Genomic DNA, 17,798 nt, shown 5'->3' with positions numbered 1-17,798 from the left:
TCGCATTCTGGCTCCTTTTTGCACCAGAAAATGGTCTATTTTCTGGCAGGTGGCTTGTTGGCAGGGGCAGCCCCGGGTCGTTGCTCCTGCGAGGTAGCAGGACCAGCTGGTGGGTGGGTTGGGGGCAGTGTGTGTGTGTGTGTCTTTTTGTCACTGGCTGCTGTGTCTGGTCCTGGCTTTCTTGCAAACACGCAGGTCCCAAGAACACAGGGGCTGAGGCTCTGCTGTTGGTAGCAGAGGTGATGACACTATAGGGGTCCCTTTGAATTTGTTCTTTTCAGGGGCTTGGGTGATTACAATGCTGTGTTCTTGGCAGGTGTCACCAGCCTGTCCCTTGTGGGCCCTGCCTGTGAGGGAAGGGCCTGAGCTGGCTCAGAGCCCTGAGTGGGAGCTGACCTGGGAGCCAGTCGGGGGTGGACTCCTCGCTTAAGTGCCTTGCACCCGGCCTCCACCCCTGGGGGAGCAAGGGGCCAGCACAGGACCAGAGGAGGGGTGGATACAGGATGGCTGGGAGCCCAGACCTGGGGGGTGGGGCGGGCAGTGATGCGTCTTTCCTCAAGGACAGAGGCACCTGTGACCTTGTGAATGTGGGGCACCTGCTGCCAGCTCCCCAGACAGCCAGGGGGACCTCAGTGCCTTCTGCTCCTCTGGGACCCCTCCAGCACCTGCAGGGGCCACAGCCTTGTCCCTAACGGGGCCTGGGGGGGTGTGTCCTCAATGGGGAGAGGGTGTGACCGAGAGCCAGGGAGGTGCACGTGCCCAGGCCTGGCATGACCACCCCAGCAGCTGGAGGACGCTCCTGAGACTGGGCGAGACGGCCCGTCCTGCAGAGCGTCCCGTGTCAGCGATGGAGTGGGGGTGGCTGGCCTGTACCCCCACAGCAGCCGCCACCACCTCCCAGACACAGAGCAGCCCCCTGGGAGGAGAAGGGGACTTCAGGGACACCCCCATCCCTGTCAAGACAATCCTGGGGAGATTGCATGTCTAAGCATTCACAAATAGGAAATGAGGAATGAGGTCAAAACACCCCTCATTTCCTGTCTGTCTGAGGGTTGTTTTCTTAAATGCCGGGCCCTGCTGGAACGTGGTTTATTGAGAGGAGTCGATTTCAAGGTTCATCAAATCAATAAAACAAAGAGGAAAAGAAAGATGAAAGGAATGGTAACAGAACACTGCGGTTTTACTTTGGTGACGTCTCAGGAATTTCTGTGCTGGCGAGCAGCGCCACGTGCCCGGGGCGGGGCTGGCCTGGGGAAGTCCAGGCTGGTGCAGCCTCGGTCATCCATGCCACGTGGGCCTGGGGCAGCAGGGCCTCCCACATCCACGGCCGTCTGTGGCAGTTGGCTTGGCCTGGGGACTGAGTTCGGCTCTGTTGCCTGCGCTGCCCTTCGAGGCGACGTGTCAGAAGTGACAGGGCCGAGGTCCTCTCCCAGCACGCTCGGCTTCAGGAGGTGTCTCCCAAGTCACAGCGGCTGGCACTCCTGGCCCCAACGTGGGGCTGGCAGTGGCTGGGATTTCGCCATCACAAAGGGTCCCAAGACCTCTCTGTACCCCAGACACAAGAGGAGTTTGGGGGTCGGGGTGAAGACTCATGAAGGCGAGACTATGTATTGCTCATGAGGGCCAGGCAGGCCTTCCAGCTGGTGAGGGGGGCACTTACTCCATGTGGTGCCCATGCTGAGTGCAGCCTCTCCAGGGGAGACTCGGCACCCTGACCCAGTTGAGCTCTTCAGTGCAAGGCCCCGTCGGGTGCCAGGAGGGGTTGGCAGCAGGGTGGGCTAGGCCCAGGGCCAGAGCCCACAAGTGGGCAGTGTGGAGGGACGGAGAGGGCGGCTGGGAAGGCTGAGGGCCAGCCGAGCTCACTCGAAAGTCTCCCACTGCTTCCGGAGCTGCTCCACCGAGCCCACAGCTGTCACATCCTGCTTGGTTTTCTGTAACAGATCTTCAAAGGGGTCTCTGGCCTGTTGGGGGACCAAGGGCTGCAGGGCCGGCTCCAGGCCCTGAGAGGGTCTAGCAGGCACAAGTGGGGTGTCTGTGGGCCTCGGGGCCAGCCCCTGCTTGGCCTCTGCAGCCCTGGCACTGGAGCGGGGAAGGGGCAGTGTTCGGATCCTTGATGGGGCAGCTGCCGGCGGGCCAAGTGGCTGTAGGGGGCTAGTGTGGGCACCCATGGGTGCCTGGCCAAAGAGGTTGGGCATGGAGAGGGCGGAGAGGTGGGGTTGAGATCGGTGAGGGGTGCAGAAACCAGAGCCAGATAGCAGGAGACTGGGTGGGAAAGCTGGCCCCAGGGTTGCGGGTGGCATCCCAAAAGGCCCGGGTGCTAAGGGTCGCAGGGGCAGTGTGGGCGGAGGGGCTGGCATGGGCTGGACAAATGGGTTAAGGGGTGGCTGTGGGAAGGTGGTTGGAGTTCCTGCAGTGGGGAAGCTGAACTGGGGGGCGAAGGGGGTGGCTGTGCACTGGGCGTTAGTGCGGGGCAGGAGGGAGCCTGACCGGGTCGTGTTGAGTGGGTCCAGGAGGGCCAGCAGGGGGTCGCTACCTGTAGGCGCAGCCCCTGGGGCCGGGCTGAGCGGAGGTAGCAGTTCCAGAGGGCCTTGGGGGGCGCTGGGGAGCAGACCTGGGAACAGGGCGGGGCTCAGGGCTGCCCGGTGGTCTCCATCGGCAGGCGGTGCCTCTGAGAGGCTGGCAGCTGGGAGCTTGGCCGGGCGAGTGGCAGGTGGTGGAGGCACAATGCCCAGCTCGGGGGTCTTCCTGCCCTGCGGCCGGGGGATGGTGATGTTGCCCGGAGTTGCGGTGGGTGCCGCCTCCCTCTTGCCAGGGTTCCAGATGCCGTCCTGATCCCGGGGCCCAAGGGGCAGGGCCGGGGAGCTGCCCAGCTGGGGCGAGGGCTTCGTGGGGGAGGCGGTGAGGGGCTTGCTGGGAATGGCCATGTCGTCCTGGCCCAGGCTCCAGAGCTTGTTGTAAGGGTGGGTGAGCTTTAGGGGCATCGTCAGCCCGAGGCTCCTCTCACTCCTGCCCAGGTCCAGCCTCTGTGGGGAGGGCATGGAGGAGGCAGTGACCATGGGGCTGAACCAGGATGTACGCCCAGTATTGGGGCCAGGACCGCTCTGCTTCTCAGGGTGTGGTGATGGGAGTTCCAGGGTCCGTGTAGGTTTCCCAGGGCTTCCGGGAAGTCAGGCCCTTGTTTCAGGCCTGGATGCCCCTATTCCTGGTAGAAGGGCCCATGTGAGTGCTTGGGTCTGGTGGCAGTTGTGTGATGGAGGAAACTCTGGGGGGGGGGAGGAGTGTCTAGGGGAGCGGGGGCTGGAACACATTGGTGGGGGTGGTTACTAACTTCTAGTAGATTCTAGCATCTTCTGTAGTGCTCATCCCAGGGCTGAGCTTCGGCCACTGCCCTTGGGAGAGTTACTGATTTGCTCTGGGTCTCGTGTGCCGCTGCAGGCGGTACTGCTTCAGTGAGAAACGCCCTCCCCCCAGGGCCAGTGTCCCCCAGCCCACACCGTTAGTACCTGGTAACCAAATGTGCCTGGCTGCTCCATCGCGTCCTTGGGGGCCCGAAGGTCCTCCAGGCTTTTGGCCTGGCCCAGCGGCTGAAGGGGGGCTTGCATTTCCAGGCTGTTGAACACGTCTTCCAGCAGGTCGATGCTGGCGGCGCGGTCAGGAGGGGCGGGCCCAGGGACCTGGGGCGCCCGCGTCCGCTGTTCGGGGCTCTCGGCCTCCTCGCCTTCTGCGCTGTCAGACTCCTTGAGTGTCCGGTAGGGCTGTGGCCTGGGAGGAGAGGAGAGAGAGCTGGCTGCAGTTCACACCAGGGTGGCCGGGGCTGGGGCAGGGTGGTGGTTCCCGCATGCACTGGAACCTGGATGCTCTGACCCGCCTGGCGTGAGCCTTGGCAGCTGGCTTTGGCTCCTGCTGGAACTGCGGTGGTGGTGGTGGGAGCCCCCAAGCCATGAGTCCTGTCACACAGCGGGCAAGGGGAATCAGATGGAGGAGGGAGAGTCACAGGCAGGCTGGTGGGCTCCTGGCCCCACCTTGTTCCTGCATTTGGTAACCAAAAGGAGACATGGCTGCTGAGAACTGAGTTAAGGCACTTGCCCTGGGCAGTCTGTGGATGGAGGTGACCAATCATTGGTGGCCTGCTGGGACGGTGTGGCCGGCACGTGGGCTGTGTGCCCACAACTTTCTGACCCTTTTCAAACCAGAACCTCGCAGCCCAGCCGAGAGCTGGGGACAAAGCCTGCCTTTCCCACTGTCCTGAACCCCAGGACCCCGTTGGCCACATGGGGAGCTGGTGCCTGGTGCAGCCTGACCCCTAATGGCGACCCAGAGAGCACCTCCTCCAACCAGGAGGCTGGGGCTGGTGGAGACGGACAGGGCGCCACCTTCTGGTCAAGAGCCGGCTCACACCGCTCCCCCAGGGAGGGACCTTGTCAGGTTGTACTGTTATGACCAGAGCAAAGCAAGCAGCCGCCAAGAAGGACTTGCACCTGGCCGTACAGAGGAGGAAGCGGAAGTTGAGGGAAGTGAAGTAACTGACCCAGGGCCACACAGTGCGTGAGGGTGAGGCAGAAACGCAAGCCAGGCCTGAGAAATCGCCGCAGCGCCATCGTTCCCTGTGACCAAGAACTTAGAAAGCTGGCATGCTTCCCGGGGAAGGGAGGCCCAGGGTCCTTTGCCGAGGCCGCACAGAGCTGGGTCTGGCCAGGTCTTTTCCAACTACTCGCAGGCCTGCCCCGACAGTCCGGTCACAGGTGGAGGATGGGAGTCGGGCAGAGAGCATGCGGGGCTGGACCTCAGGCAGGAGATCTCCCCTTGGAAATGCCTGGCTGCCTGAAGGCGGCGTTGGGTGGAGGGCGGTCTCCCTTTGCAGGGACAACAGTCCAACGGTGGGGGGCCGCCCCTTCCCCCCCCCCGCTGCTCTTCACAGCTGGAACAACAGACAGTATCTTGGCAAAGCCAGGCAGCCCGTGTTTCACATACTTCCTATGCTAGAAGGTTCTTTTCACTTAATCTCTGATGGGGCCCAGCATGTTGTAGGCTTCAGACCCATTCCAGTCCAGCAGGGACCTCCTATCACCCCACTCATTCACCGTCTAGGCCCCTCAGGGGCTGATGGAAGCACTGGCCGAGAGGAGGCCCACAGGGCTGGCGTGGCCCCCGGTGAACTGGACACAGGGCCTTGGGGGGCAGCAGCTCCCACTCCACCACACACACACACACACACACACACACACACACACACACACAGCAGGTAGCAGCAAGCTTCTCCCCACGCCCTCCACAGCCCCTGGTGGTCACCGCACTGAGCAAGCGGGAGAAGCAAGGAGAGACCATTCGAAGGGAGCAGAGAAGAAGCTGCCGCCGAAGCCAGCGCTGGGGCCCTCTTCCCGCGGGCTCTCATCGTCAGAGGAGTCCTCGGACAGGAAGACGGCATAGTGTCGCGAGGGCTTTACCAGGCTGGCCGGAGGGAGAGAGAAAACAGACAGTTAGGGGGTGTGGAGGGTGGGGCGGGGAGGCAAGACGCCGCTGTGTGCAGTTAGGGCATGAGGTGGGGTGCTGTGCTGCCCCCAGCCCCGGGCGCGCCCTTGGGTGTCCCTCACTGCTCTGCCTGCCACGGGAACGTTAACAGGTAAGGCAGCCCGGGGCATCGGCAGTCAGAATGGACGGGGCAGGAGACAGAGGTGCAATGCGACAGCTGGCCCCCGGCCTCCCCACAGGTTCCATGTGGAGGATAGTTGTGAAAGAAATATGAAGTCTCCAGGGAACGTGAACAGGGCATGGTGTCGCAGCACAGCAGATAAAACCACTGCTCACGTCCCATATGAGCGCCGGTTTGGGTCCTGGCTGCCCTGCTTCGAACCCAGCTCCTTGCTCACGCATCTGGGAAAAGCAGCAGAAGATGGTTCAGGTGCCTGAGCCTGGCACCCCCATGGGATGCCCAGCTAGAGTACCGCGATCTTGGGCTTTGGAACTGGCCCAGCCCCAGCTGTTGTGGTCATCCGGGCAGTGAACCAGCAGACAGAAGATGTCTCTCTCTTTAACTCTGCCTTCCAAATGACTAAGTCTTCAGGAAGAAAGATGGAAGGTCTGCGCCAGGGGGTCACACCGTGCTCCTGTGAGGGCTGTGGGGGCGTGGCTGGGAGCCAGTGGGATGCGGTGCCCTCTCCCTCCGCTTCCCTTTGTTCCACAATGGGGGGGGGGGCTCGTGGGCTTTGGCGATCAGGGAGACAGAAGTTAGAAAAGAAAGAAAACTGTGCAGAGGGGTGCGTGTGAGGAGGCCCCCCGCCCCGCGCCTTGCCGGCGGCCACACTCTGAAGCCCCCCCACGCCTCTTCCGAAAGGCCCTGTCATCTGTGACACGAGAAATATTCATAGTTCTAAGAAGTTCATCTCCCTGGTCAGTCCCCCGTGAGCCCTCCCCGCTGTGAACACACACACACACACACACACACACACACACACACACACACACACACGGGACCTCCATGCGGGTCCTCCAGAAATCACGTGCTAGACCGGGCCACACTGAGCAGGGCAGGTCTCCGTTCCAACTGTGGGGAGCCCACGTCCTCCTTGGTCTCTGTTGCCCTGAGGTCCCCCAGGGAGGTGACGGTGAAGTGCAGCACCACAGGGTAGACACGAGTGTCTGAATGGGCCACCTCTACCCTCTCTGGTCAGCCTAGACCTCTATTTCAGGACAGGGTAACATGTCCCCTCATACCCAATCTCATGAGACCTGGGGCTGGCAGTGCTATAGCACAGGCTAAGCAAGTTGCCTGTGTGCTGGCATCCTATACAGGTGTCGGTTCAAATCCTGGCTGCTCTACTTCTGAGCTAGCTTCTTGCTAATGCACCTGGGAGAGCAGCAGAAGATGGTTCAAGGGCCCAGCGTGGCAGCCTAGTGGCTAGAGTCCTCAGCTCTGGCCATTGAGGCCACTAGGAAGTGAAGCAGCGGAAGGAAGATCTTTCTGTCTCTCCTCGCTCTGCAAATCTGACTTTCTAATAAAAATCAATAAATACAATCTTAAAATCTTAAAAAAATAAAGAGATGGTCTAAGCGCTTAGGCCCCTGCACCCACCTGGGGGTACCTGGGCCTGATCTAGCCCCCTTGGCTGTGCTGACCACTTGAGGTGTGACCTAGGCCAGGGTCATGCACGTGGCAATGTCACAGCAGCCAGAGCGCCTTGAACGAGGCTCCTTAGTGGAGCTGCTGTTGCTGTGTCAGGTCCCCGAGGAAACCCCCCCAGTGCCTCCCATGCTGGCATCATTATGAAGGGGTTTGGGGGAGCAGTGTGCACTGGGGCGGGTAGGGCACGGGGGACCTGGGTGTCTCTGGAATGCACCACCTGTCACCCGGGAAGCCAGGGGGCAATGCTGGCGTGGGTAGGTGAGGCTGAGCACGGCCTGGCCAGCTCCTCACTAACTCCTCCCCTCAGCCCTGCTTTGCAAAGAGGCCAGAGCTCAGAGAGGGGACGCTCCTCGCCTGGGATCACACAGCAACCAAAGGCCAGGCCCTGGATCCGAAATCATGAAAAGCCAGAGCATGGCCCTCCGCTGCTGCCTCCCCTGCCCCAACTTCCAAATAAACTTATTTAAATTCAGCTGTTCATGTTCTCCTACGAAACAGTCAGATATTTGTCAGATAAAGGATGAACCGTCGAAAACGTCCAGGTTTAAATTTTTTATTAGCTTAAGGCAGAATTCGTGAAGGAGAAAAAAAAAAAAACCCTACTGTAACTCTTCCCTCATTAACCCAATTCAGCGACTACCCTGCGGTCTGCCACCCACCACTGGCCCGGCTCTCAGCACACAAAGGGCTGTCTACGCAAAGGCAGGTCGCTGCGGATGCGGCTGCCCTGCCAGGGCCGCCGGCGGCTCGGGGAGGGGGCCAGAGAGGGCCGCTGTCCATCACCGCCCAGACCCCAGCGTGTCCCCCTCGCACGGCCGCCACCGCCACCTCTGCCCACCTCGTCTCGGTGCGGAGTTCCCATGCGAGGGACTCGGGAGCCCTTTCTAATGTTTGGTTTAACGTGTCGCCGGGTAGTACGCACGTGTGACAGTGGTGACAGGCGAGGCCGTTCCTTTTTAAATACCATGTCAGACACACGGGCGTCAGCGGCGGGCCGGGTTCTGTGTTACGCGCCGCGCCGGGATCGCGCTGCCTTAGTTTTTAATGAGGAAGATCTGCATCTCTCCGAGTTCCTTTTCTTTCCTTTTTTTTTTTTTTTTTCATGTGTCACATCGTGTGGACAAATCAGCAGCACGTCACGCTGGCCCGAAATGAAATGCTGACAAATGTAGATATTTCAAATTTAATTGACATTTAAATGTACTTGAGACAAAGATGGGTAGGAAAAAAAAAAAAAACCCAGCAGCAGCCCAGGCAGGCCTGGGAGGGGAGCGGGCAGTCACCCCCTACAGGACCCACTCGCCCCAGCATGTGGGGCGGTCACTCTGCTGAGGGCACAGCTGTCACTGTGGCCCTCCAGGATGAGGCTGGGGGGGGGTGGCGGGCGGGGGCAGCTGATGAGCAGGGACAGGCCCAGGTTAAGGTCAGGGTCTAGTGCGCCTTCCCCTCCCCTATCCAGGCCACACCTGCCTGCCTGCACCTCAACTTCCCTGTAAAAATAGGGATACCACAGGGCTCACAAATGGTGAACATCAGGGGTTTTGCACACTGCCCAGTGCAGAGCAAATCTGCAAGCACCATCTGAGCCATGTCCATCTGCCAGCCAAGATCATTCCAGGTGACTGTCCCCCACGCAGGGCTGGCCCTGGCCAGGATGGGTGCCCGGAGCTGGGCACATCTCAGCCTTTTGGGACCATCTGAGTCCCACCGGCTGCTCTCCACAGCCTTGTACAGGGCCAGCACTGTAGACCATCCCTTCAGTAGGTACAGAATTTAAAAAAAAATGAGGTGACCAATTGTTCACAGTTAACTCATGGCTTGAGACGGCCACATCCTGTATTAAAGTGCCCACCTTTGCACCCTAGTTGCATCCCTAATTCCAGCTTCCCATGCAGAAAATTCAGAGTTCGTAGCTCCTGGCTTTAGCTGGCCCTGCCCCAGCTGCTGCTGCTGGCATCTGGGGAGTGAGCCAGCAGGTGGAAGCTCTCTGCCCCTCTCTGTCTCTTAAACATTTTTTCTTTGTTATTTTTACAAAATTCTAGTTATTTTTATTTTAAAGACAAGAGATCTTTTCATGTGCTGGTTCACTCCCCAAATGAATCCAGCTGCTGAGGGCGGGGCCAGGCTGTGGTTGCGAGCTGGGAACTCTACCCAAGCCACAGGGATGCCAGGGACCCATGTCCTTGACCCATCTCCTGCCTCTCAGGTGCAGGCACGGGCAGGAAACTGCATCAGAAGCAGAGCTGGGACCTGGTCTCAGGCCCTCCGAGGGGCCCCTGCTCCCCAAGCAGTGTCCTAATAGCTATCAAATGACTGACCCGAAGTAATTTTTTAAAAATAAGAGACACCTCGGAGGGTCTCGGGGGGAACAAGCGTGGCTCAGGAGCCACAGAGGGAGCATGGGCCTGTGCCCGGTTGTAGAAATTCTTGTGGGGGGAGGGGTGGGAATGTTCAACTGACACAACATGTGTGAGAGTGCCGGGCACGTGGCATCCACTGGAGAGATGACATCCTGGGATCCAGGAGAGGTGGGGTGCTGGGCTGTGCTGGGCTGGCCCTCTGGAGGTGTCTAAAGTCACAGGTGTCTCCAGGGCAGGCGCCTTGCTCTTCCTTGCAGGTCTGTGTCTCCAGCTAGACTGCACTCCCCTGGGCAGAGGGACGGTGGCCACTCCTGTGAACAGTCCTTCCCTCCCAGTGGCCGGGGTGGCTGGAGACAGGAGGATCTTGGGACTTCCTGGAGCTGCTTTGGATCCTTGGGGACATCTTGCAGGAAGGGTGGGCTGGGGGCTTCTTGGGCAGCCCCTTGCTTTTCTGGCTAGATGCAGGCTCTGTGTCTGGTTCCAGGCTTGGCTTCATCTCCAGGACCCAGAAGCCTCTGGGAGGAGGCAGGTGGGAGGCGGGTCAGGGGCATCTCGTCTCGCTAATTGGGCCTGTGACCTTCGCTCGGCTGTTTGGACTCCTGGCCGTTTGGGGAGTGGGTCCTGGCGGCCTGCCAGGGGGTAGGGCTGAGACAGCCCAGGGCCCAACTGGCATCTTGCAGCCCTGTTCCTTGGGGCTGAGGGGTAGGTAGGGCAAGGCAGGGGCTGGCAGCTTCAGATCCACATGCTGAGCACACCTGGCACTCAGGCTGATCTTCACACATCCGTGGCTCCTTGGCACTCCTACCCCACCTCTGGGGTGCCAGGCTAGAAGTGGCATCTCACTTTCACTGAACCCATTGTTCATTCAAGCACCCAGAAAATACCTCTGAGCAGAGGCCTGGGCTAGGTTGTGGCTGGGGAGTGGGAGAATCTGTGTGTGTGTGTGTGTGTGTGTGTGTGTGTGTGTGTGTGTGTGTGTGTGTGGTGGGTCATAGGGCCCTTGCCCAGGAGCATGCAGGTGCACATGGGAGATGCAAGCTGTAAAACCACGAGTTTTAGGGCCAGCCACACAGTGTCCTGGAAGCCCAGGTACCATGGGGGGTGTGCAGGTAGAAGAGGAGTGGGCTTGGGGGCCAGGAGTAGGCTACAGGCCCTGCCCACTGAGGATGTGTTGGAGCCCCCCGTGGGCAATTTCCTAAGCCAGGCTCCTTGGGTGTTAGTGCCTCATGCTGCAAAGTGGGCAGGCTGGGCTAGGTCTTGCCCACACCCTGGGCTACCACCCATGTCACCGATCACTCTGACCCCAGCTGGAAGCAATGGGATGGTCATCAACGTGCCTAGCCCTGACCTTGAGGAGGGTGGAATCCTTCTGACAGGCAAGAGCCCCACGCCATGTTTCTCCAGGACAGAGAGCCAAAAGGGGTCGGCAGAGCTAGGCTGCAGGCAGCTTCTCGTTGCAGTCCCACCTTGCAGGGGCTTGAGCCAGCGTTAAGTGGAACAATTTCCAGACTCTGCAGTCCCTGAGCTGTGGGGAGACACTAACAGCAAAGCCCACGAGCGGCCTCTGCCCTCAGCTACATGTCCCCAAGCCCCACTGCCCCAGGCTCTAGGGAGGAGCTAGTGGTGTGGCTTTTATGCAAACTGCCTTATGTATGGTCTCAGATGATGGACCATATAACTTCCTATAGTTTCTTTGGTGTCTCTTTTAATGAATGAGAACTGGGAGCTGTTCTAAAGAGTCAACACGAGGGGCATGGCCAGGTGGACCCTGGACACACACACAGTGGGGTCCTGTACGGTCACCGACAGTCGGGACAGCACATGCTCCCTGGATGAGGCCAGGTCCTGGGAGGTCGTGGCAAAGCTGGGGCAAACAGAGCAGAGTGGTGGTCACAGACACGGCGGGTGCGGCTGTATGACAGAAGTGTCGGAGTGTTGGCCAGAACAAGCTTGTCATTCCCCACGGGAGAGCAGCGCCTGCCTGGATCTCGCTGCAGGGAGGAGTGGGGACACAGGAACTGGATGTGGACCATAGCTGCCCGGGATGGTGGACAGTCCAGGCCCTCGCAAGAGCGGGGCCGCGCCCTGGGTCTTGCTCACAGGAGATGAGGTATATGGTGGAGGAGCTGGGCTAGGGTCCCTCTGAGATTTGTCACCACTGCCTACACGCCCCTGGACCACCCAGAAGGTGGTCCTTCACTGCTCCCTCTGGGCTGCAGAGACAAGCTGTGGTGGGTGGGGGTGGCAGCTACTCTGTCCTGGCCTCAGGGTGCACTCCGTCGGCGATGGGTCCGAGCATGGTGCCACCTTTCCCAGCTGGCTGCTGGCTTTTTCTGGGCACAGGTTGGACGGGGTGAACCCTGGACTCTAGCAGTGTGGCTCGGTTTACTTCCTGCTGCCCAGCCTGTGACCCACAGCCCCTCCCTGATGAACCTGAGCGCCTCCCCTGCCCTGGGTGACCACAGGTGTGGCCAGTGCTGCCCCGGAGACGGAGCCTGAGTGTGAATCCACCCACGTGTGCCAGCCGGAACACAGGGTGTGTCTTCTCCCAGGTGTAGCAGATGACCAAAAAATGTCATGTTGGGAAGAACAAGAGAAAAAAAACGTCCGTGGGGTTTTTACTTAATGAGTGGACGGAGACGTGGACGCACAGGAGAGCGAGGGCCAGAGAGAAGAGACGAGATTTTGTGATGGGCTTGTTGGAGAGCTGTGGGCCCAGGCCGTCAAGCCTCTTCAAGGGGCCCCATTTGCTGGTTGCAAGGTCATGCCCGACCGGAAGTGAGAGCTGGGGCCCGGTTCTTCCTTCTCCACTGGAAAGTTCCCGCCTTTCTGCCGCGGCCTGTGTCTCCGAGTTCCAGATGCATGTCGATAGTCTCAGAGGAGATACACATCAGTGATTCCAGAAATTCCACGCCAGATGAAAGGGCCAGGCACCGAGGCAGCACGCCCACCCCAGGCCCCCGCCGCCCTGGCTCCGCCCGCTGGGGGCTTCCGTCTCTGGCAGGTTGGTGGAGCTGTGCCCGTCCCCCGCCCCCCATCCCCAAACCCCCAAACAGTATTTTTATGAGGAGTCTGTTTTATTAAAATATTTTCCGCTGGATGCTTCCTGTGTTTTAAGAAGTTGGTCTTGCCAGCTGGAGCTGATGATAGTCGAGACAAAGCACATCTGAGTGTTGCTGGGAGGCTGCGCTGGGGCGTGGGGGTGACGCGGCCAGCCCAGGAGACAGGCCTGTGGGCTGTGCCACAAGCGGCCCTGGCCTTGTGGGGGCAGCAGACCCTCCACTCAGACAACAGGGAACAATCACATGCTGGAATGAAACTAAGGCAGGATTCGCCATCCAAAGAGACTCAGAGCAATTGCCGCCGCAGTTCAGGCAAGAAAGAGGAAAACGGGCTTTTCCCGTACCGGTTGTTCAGCAGGCATCTCCCGACAGTGGGTCATCCTGCCTGGGAAACCCGGCGACGGGGCTGGGGTGGGGGTGGCAAGGGTGGGGTATCCAGCCTAGGGTGGCGTCTGGGTGATCTGGGCAGCGCACAGGTCTTGGGGAGGGGTCTGAAGTGCCACAGCTGCAGCCCCGTGACCCTGCAGCCCAGTCCAGTCTACCTTGGAAGGAATGACTTGAGAGACAGGTCTATTCCCCTTCAGAGCAGAAAAGTTGGGATCCCAGGAACACTGCTGCCTTCTCACCACAAGGGGGCAGTCCGCATCCATGCCAGGCAAGGCCTGGGAAAAAGCCCTCACCTGTCCCAGCACCCCCTGGGCAGAGCTCAAACCTACACCCAACTTGAAGAGTGCCCTCTCCCAAACTCCTCACACACTCACGCACATCCCTGGCAAAGCTCGAGCGCTGTGGGGAAGGCTCCTCCCTCCCATGAAAAGCCTCCAGCAGGACCCCCGAGGAGGGTGGAGAATCCTGGGGAAGCCCTGGCGTCCGGCGCCCGTGTGGTCTGCCAGAATTGTATCTTCCTTTCTAGCTGTAAGCTGCTTTCTGAACCCTGTGAGACCGGCGGGAAGCAGGGCTGATACGGGGGCTTTCCCTTTGCACCCAAAGGCCTCCAGGTCCCTTTGTGGCACCCCCCCCCACCCCCATACACACATACCGCCTTAAACCCGGCGGCCTGAGGGGGCCAGATTAAGGGAAGTGGTGCTGTTTTCCCCAGACAGCTGTGGACCCAGGTGTTGGCTGTGTATGGTCTGGCTTTACGTGTCAGGTAGCTCAGCCTCTGGACATGGCTGATACACCTGCCTTGCACGCTCAGCCGCTCAGCAAGTGACTTGAGCTGTGTCTGTGCCAGGTGCTGGGTGTAGTCCCTGAGAGGCCCGGGTGGGGTGGGCCCAGGTCAGGACAGACTTGTGTATCAGAGGGCTTCCAGAAAGCTCGTGGAGAACATCAGCGATGACCAGCGAGGCACGGTTCTTCCAGCACCAACATCAACCCAACACTGCCTTCAGTGTATTCAAGCACTCGTATAAAAGCTGAGCTACAAACACCGTGAGAGCCACTGGGCCCCTTATTCAGCAGCTGGCGTCCCTGGCCAGCCTCCTGACCCCCTCATCTACACACTGCATAGCGGTGTTAGAAGCCTGAGCCTGTCTGGGTGCCCCCGGGGCCCGTCCGGACACCACAAGCCCAGCCCAGCTTTCCAACCTGTGGGACCGCTCACCAGTATAACAATCAGAACGAAGGAGTGAAGGGGCGGAAGACGATGCCCCAAGGGCAAGCCCCTCTCTCCAAGCCACCTCTTTGCAAAACACCTGCTTGCACCCACACCCCCTCTCCCACCCCAATACTCTTGCTCCTGAGCCCCAAAGGGGTCCCTGCAACCAGAAGCCAGGGCAGCGGCTGGCTACTCACTGTTCAGGGCTGGACACTGATGTCCTTCGGCCGTCTGCTGGGATATTGCTCTTCGGTCTCCTGACCACGTGTGGCCGAGGTGGGCGCACCTAGGATGGAGGATGCCCAAGAGGTGGTGAGTGTGGGAGAAAGGCCAGGCAGGAATCTTCTGGAAGATCTGGGTGTGTGCCCCCCAATGAAATGCTTAGGGACCTTCCAGGTGCCGACTGCTAAGGCCCCGCCTGCCGCACACATGTGAACACACAGGCAGTTAATTCACAGCACGGGGGGGTGTTAATTGGGACGATGTGGCTCACTCATGTCAGGGCGGTTCTCGTGGAGAGTGAGTGTGCGTCTCTGTGTTGCCAGCCTCCTCAAATGGCTGTGGGGTGGGTGTGGTGAGGGATCGCCCACATGGGACCCTGAAGGAAGAGACCCATGGAAGTGGCAGATCCTGCCTGGCCTTCCTGGGGCTCCCAGCAGCCACATGCTTAGAACCCAGGGCCTTTGAGGGGACCCGCTTTCCTGTGCTGCCTCCTCTGCTGCCTTTATGGCTGAATTTCAGGAAGCTTATTGTCTTCTTTAGATGACAGGGAGAAAAGCAAATAGTATCAGTAGGATTGCTAATCTATACATTTTATGTTTGCTTTCTGGCATCCCTGGGCCACTTTTTGTACATGTTATGTGGCTTTGGTCACAGGTGCAGGTGAGCTGGGAGGTAGGCAGTGACGAGGTGGGTCCTTCAGACTTACTGCATCTAAAAGCCAAGCTGTGGGCCCCCGCAGAGCCTACGCTGGCCGCTGGGCTCAGATGTGCTCAGGGGACATCGGCCCTTCTTAGACTGTGCTGCAATCACGTGGCTTTAAACTTGGCACAGTCATTGCCAGAGAGGGACAGATGAGGTGGGAGCTGGGCTGTGGGCGCTGATCTGTGAGTTCCGTCGTCAATAAGTGTGAGGTGGCATCCTGGCATTGGGGGCTCAATGTCCCGGACAGGCAGGGCCGGGCAGGGCACATGACCACCTGAGCTGTTTCCCATGGGTTCTTTCCCTGAAGGTGAAGGCTGGGTAACACAGGTCCTGCACAGTGCTGGCACCAAAGGGGGAGGTTCTTCTCAGAGTCTCTCTGAAACCTAGGTTTGCACACGTCTGTTCTACCCCAGGTGCTTCCTGTGGACTGGCCAGTCCCATCTCAGCCTTGTCTTGAAAGGCAAGTCGCACTGCCATACCTGCCTATTTTCTGTGTGTTTCCTGGGAAGGTGAGGCATGGGTTGTGGTACCCAGCAGGGGCTCAACTCATGTCCATCCTGCTTCACATCAGTCAACAACAGGGGCATCTCAGCAGTGCCCAGGGCTGCTTGTATCCTTCCCAGCACCTGCCCTGTTCCTGGGATACTGCAGTGGCTCAACACAGGTTAGAGACAAGGGCAGGTGGCTGTGTGCCACCTAAGAGGTGCATGATGCTGCTGTCAGAACCTGGGGGCTGGCATGTCCTGAACGCATGAGTGGCTCTGCCCGCTTCCCCCTCCCTGTCCAACCCTGAGCCGGTTCCCTTAGCCACAGTGATGTCTACTGGATCCCTGGATTGTAGCAATGGTTCCCCAGGCCGCTGCCCACAAAGGCAGGAGTGCAGCTGGGGGGCTGGGGAGGCCCTGGGGCAGGCGCTTTCAGACAGGGTCAGACATTAAGGCCTGTCAGCTGGGCCTTGCACAGGGCTTCTCCCTGCTCCAATAAAGGGCGGGTTAAGAATGTGAACTTGCGGGCTGAAATGGGGGGATTAAGTTTGTGGCAACTTCAACTGAACTTGCAACGTGGTGAAACATGGGGAAAAAGAACAACAGAGCTAATTAGACGAGCTGAGCTGTCAGAGCGCCGGTGAATGGCTCGGCGCCAACACACAAAAGGAAGGGGTTGGCAATCAGCGGGATCGATGGAGGAGACTGCTTCATTAGGGATGATAAATCAGACAGCACAGGGAGGGGGAGGGGCGGGGAGCGCAGTGGTGCTGGTGGTGGTGGGGAGCGAGGCCAAGGCATCACCGACCCGGGCAGTCCCCCCCTGCACGCACGGCTGCAGGCACACCCAGAGCCGCCCGCACCTGACGGCGGTGGACAAAGTCAGACACAAAACTCGGCTTCCAGATGACCACCCGGATACAAGGAATACGAGGAGGCCTCTGGGCTTGGGCTACACTTAAGAACCATGCACACGAGGTGAGGGCATGGGTTTGCATTTCTCTCTCTCCCTCCTCTCCCTCTCTCTCTCTCTCTCTCTCTCACACACACACACACACACACACACACACACGCACCCATGGCAGCAAGCCACAAGCAGACACACATACACACACACACACACACTTTAATTAAGCCTGAATCACAAGATGAGGCAGACGTCTCCTGTCATATTTCAGCAATCACGTCCATGTTTCTGGGGTGCTCAGACAGGATGGGGGTGGGGAGGCCGCCAGCCACACCCCAGTGTTGGCCTCCCACCCAGGGTGGTGCTGGTTGAGGAGGACAGGGGAGAAAATGCTGAGCAGAGATTTCCAGCTCCGTTCTCGGGGGTCTGGCAGGGAGGGTTGGGAAGGCAGCCAATTCCCCACTGGATTTAAAACCTGAGAAATCCAAGTCGGCAGGGTTAAATGTGTATTGAATACAAAACCACCGAGTCCATTTGATTTTAATGGTGAGCAAGAAATAATAAATATGGAGCTTAGAAAGCGGCTCGCGGGCGGGCCGACCGCAGCTCCTCTAGGGCGAGCCCCGGTCCCCAAGACGGCGGCAGCGTTTGCTTCTGCTCTTCCCTCTCCCTTCTCTATCAAAAGGAAGCCCAAGTCCTGTGGCCAGTCACGTGGGGACTGCTGAACCCATTTCACAGGTGGTGACATAAAGCAGGGCAGGCCTCTTCGAGCCGCCTGTCACACGCCCAGGGAGCGTAGCCTGGAGCATCATGCCAGTCACCTCCAGCACCAGCTAGGGGCATGGGTGGCCTTTCCATCTGAGAATGTCTGTCCTACCCCCAAGTCCTCAACTGTCTGAGGATGTGGCCAATAACCCCCTGCACCCCCATGCCAGCTGCCATCTCCCCAAAACCTGAGACGCACAGAGTCTACTGTTGCTGACTCCAATTCTTCAGCTTTTCTAAGAGGAGTCATTCTGCCCTGAATTGTGCATCCCAGGAGAGCCCCTCTCCACCCTGGAGCCCAGCACTCCGCAGGGAATCCCGGCAGCTGCCCACTGCTGGCTGTCACGCGATGGGAAGACCGGTGGGAATGGGAGGAGTTGCAGAGGGGCAGGTAGCCCTGCATAGGGCAGCCCAGGTCTCAGTGCCTCTGGGGCCCGGGCCACAAGCTACAGAAAAGTCATCCACTTCTTCTGGATTCTTGTTGGGGGATGAGTGGGACAGACGTAATCCAAGAGCCCAGCTCAATCCTAGGCACAAAGACACAGAGCTGCCAGCTGCTGGCTCACTTCCCAGATGCC

General features: G+C 59.4%; 1 protein-coding gene across 2 annotated transcripts in view; it reads right to left on the bottom strand.

Annotated features, from left to right (window-relative positions):
• Positions 1–1,073: 1,073 nt before the first annotated feature.
• DENND1A (DENN domain containing 1A) overlaps positions 1,074–17,798 on the bottom strand; it is a 486,903-nt gene continuing 470,178 nt past the window's right edge. The window contains exons 21-24 of one of the 2 annotated variants that reach the window (XM_040963819.1): positions 14,337–14,425; positions 5,323–5,448; positions 3,504–3,762; positions 1,074–3,023 (exon numbers count right to left, since the gene is read on the bottom strand). In XM_040963819.1, coding sequence (XP_040819753.1) covers positions 1,860–3,023; positions 3,504–3,762; positions 5,323–5,448; positions 14,337–14,425 — 1,638 coding nt within the window. In that variant the 3' untranslated portion in view covers positions 1,074–1,859. The remainder of the gene's footprint in view (positions 3,024–3,503; positions 3,763–5,322; positions 5,449–14,336; positions 14,426–17,798) is intronic. The other variant, XM_040963820.1, reaches the window with a different exon arrangement.

Source organism: Ochotona curzoniae, unplaced genomic scaffold (assembly GCF_017591425.1).
Source record: "Ochotona curzoniae isolate NIBS_2020 unplaced genomic scaffold, NIBS_Ocur_1.0 scaffold_3208, whole genome shotgun sequence".
Lineage (NCBI taxonomy): Eukaryota > Metazoa > Chordata > Mammalia > Lagomorpha > Ochotonidae > Ochotona > Ochotona curzoniae.
Note: the sequence above shows the minus strand (reverse complement) of the source record. Positions and strands in the feature narration are given on the sequence as shown.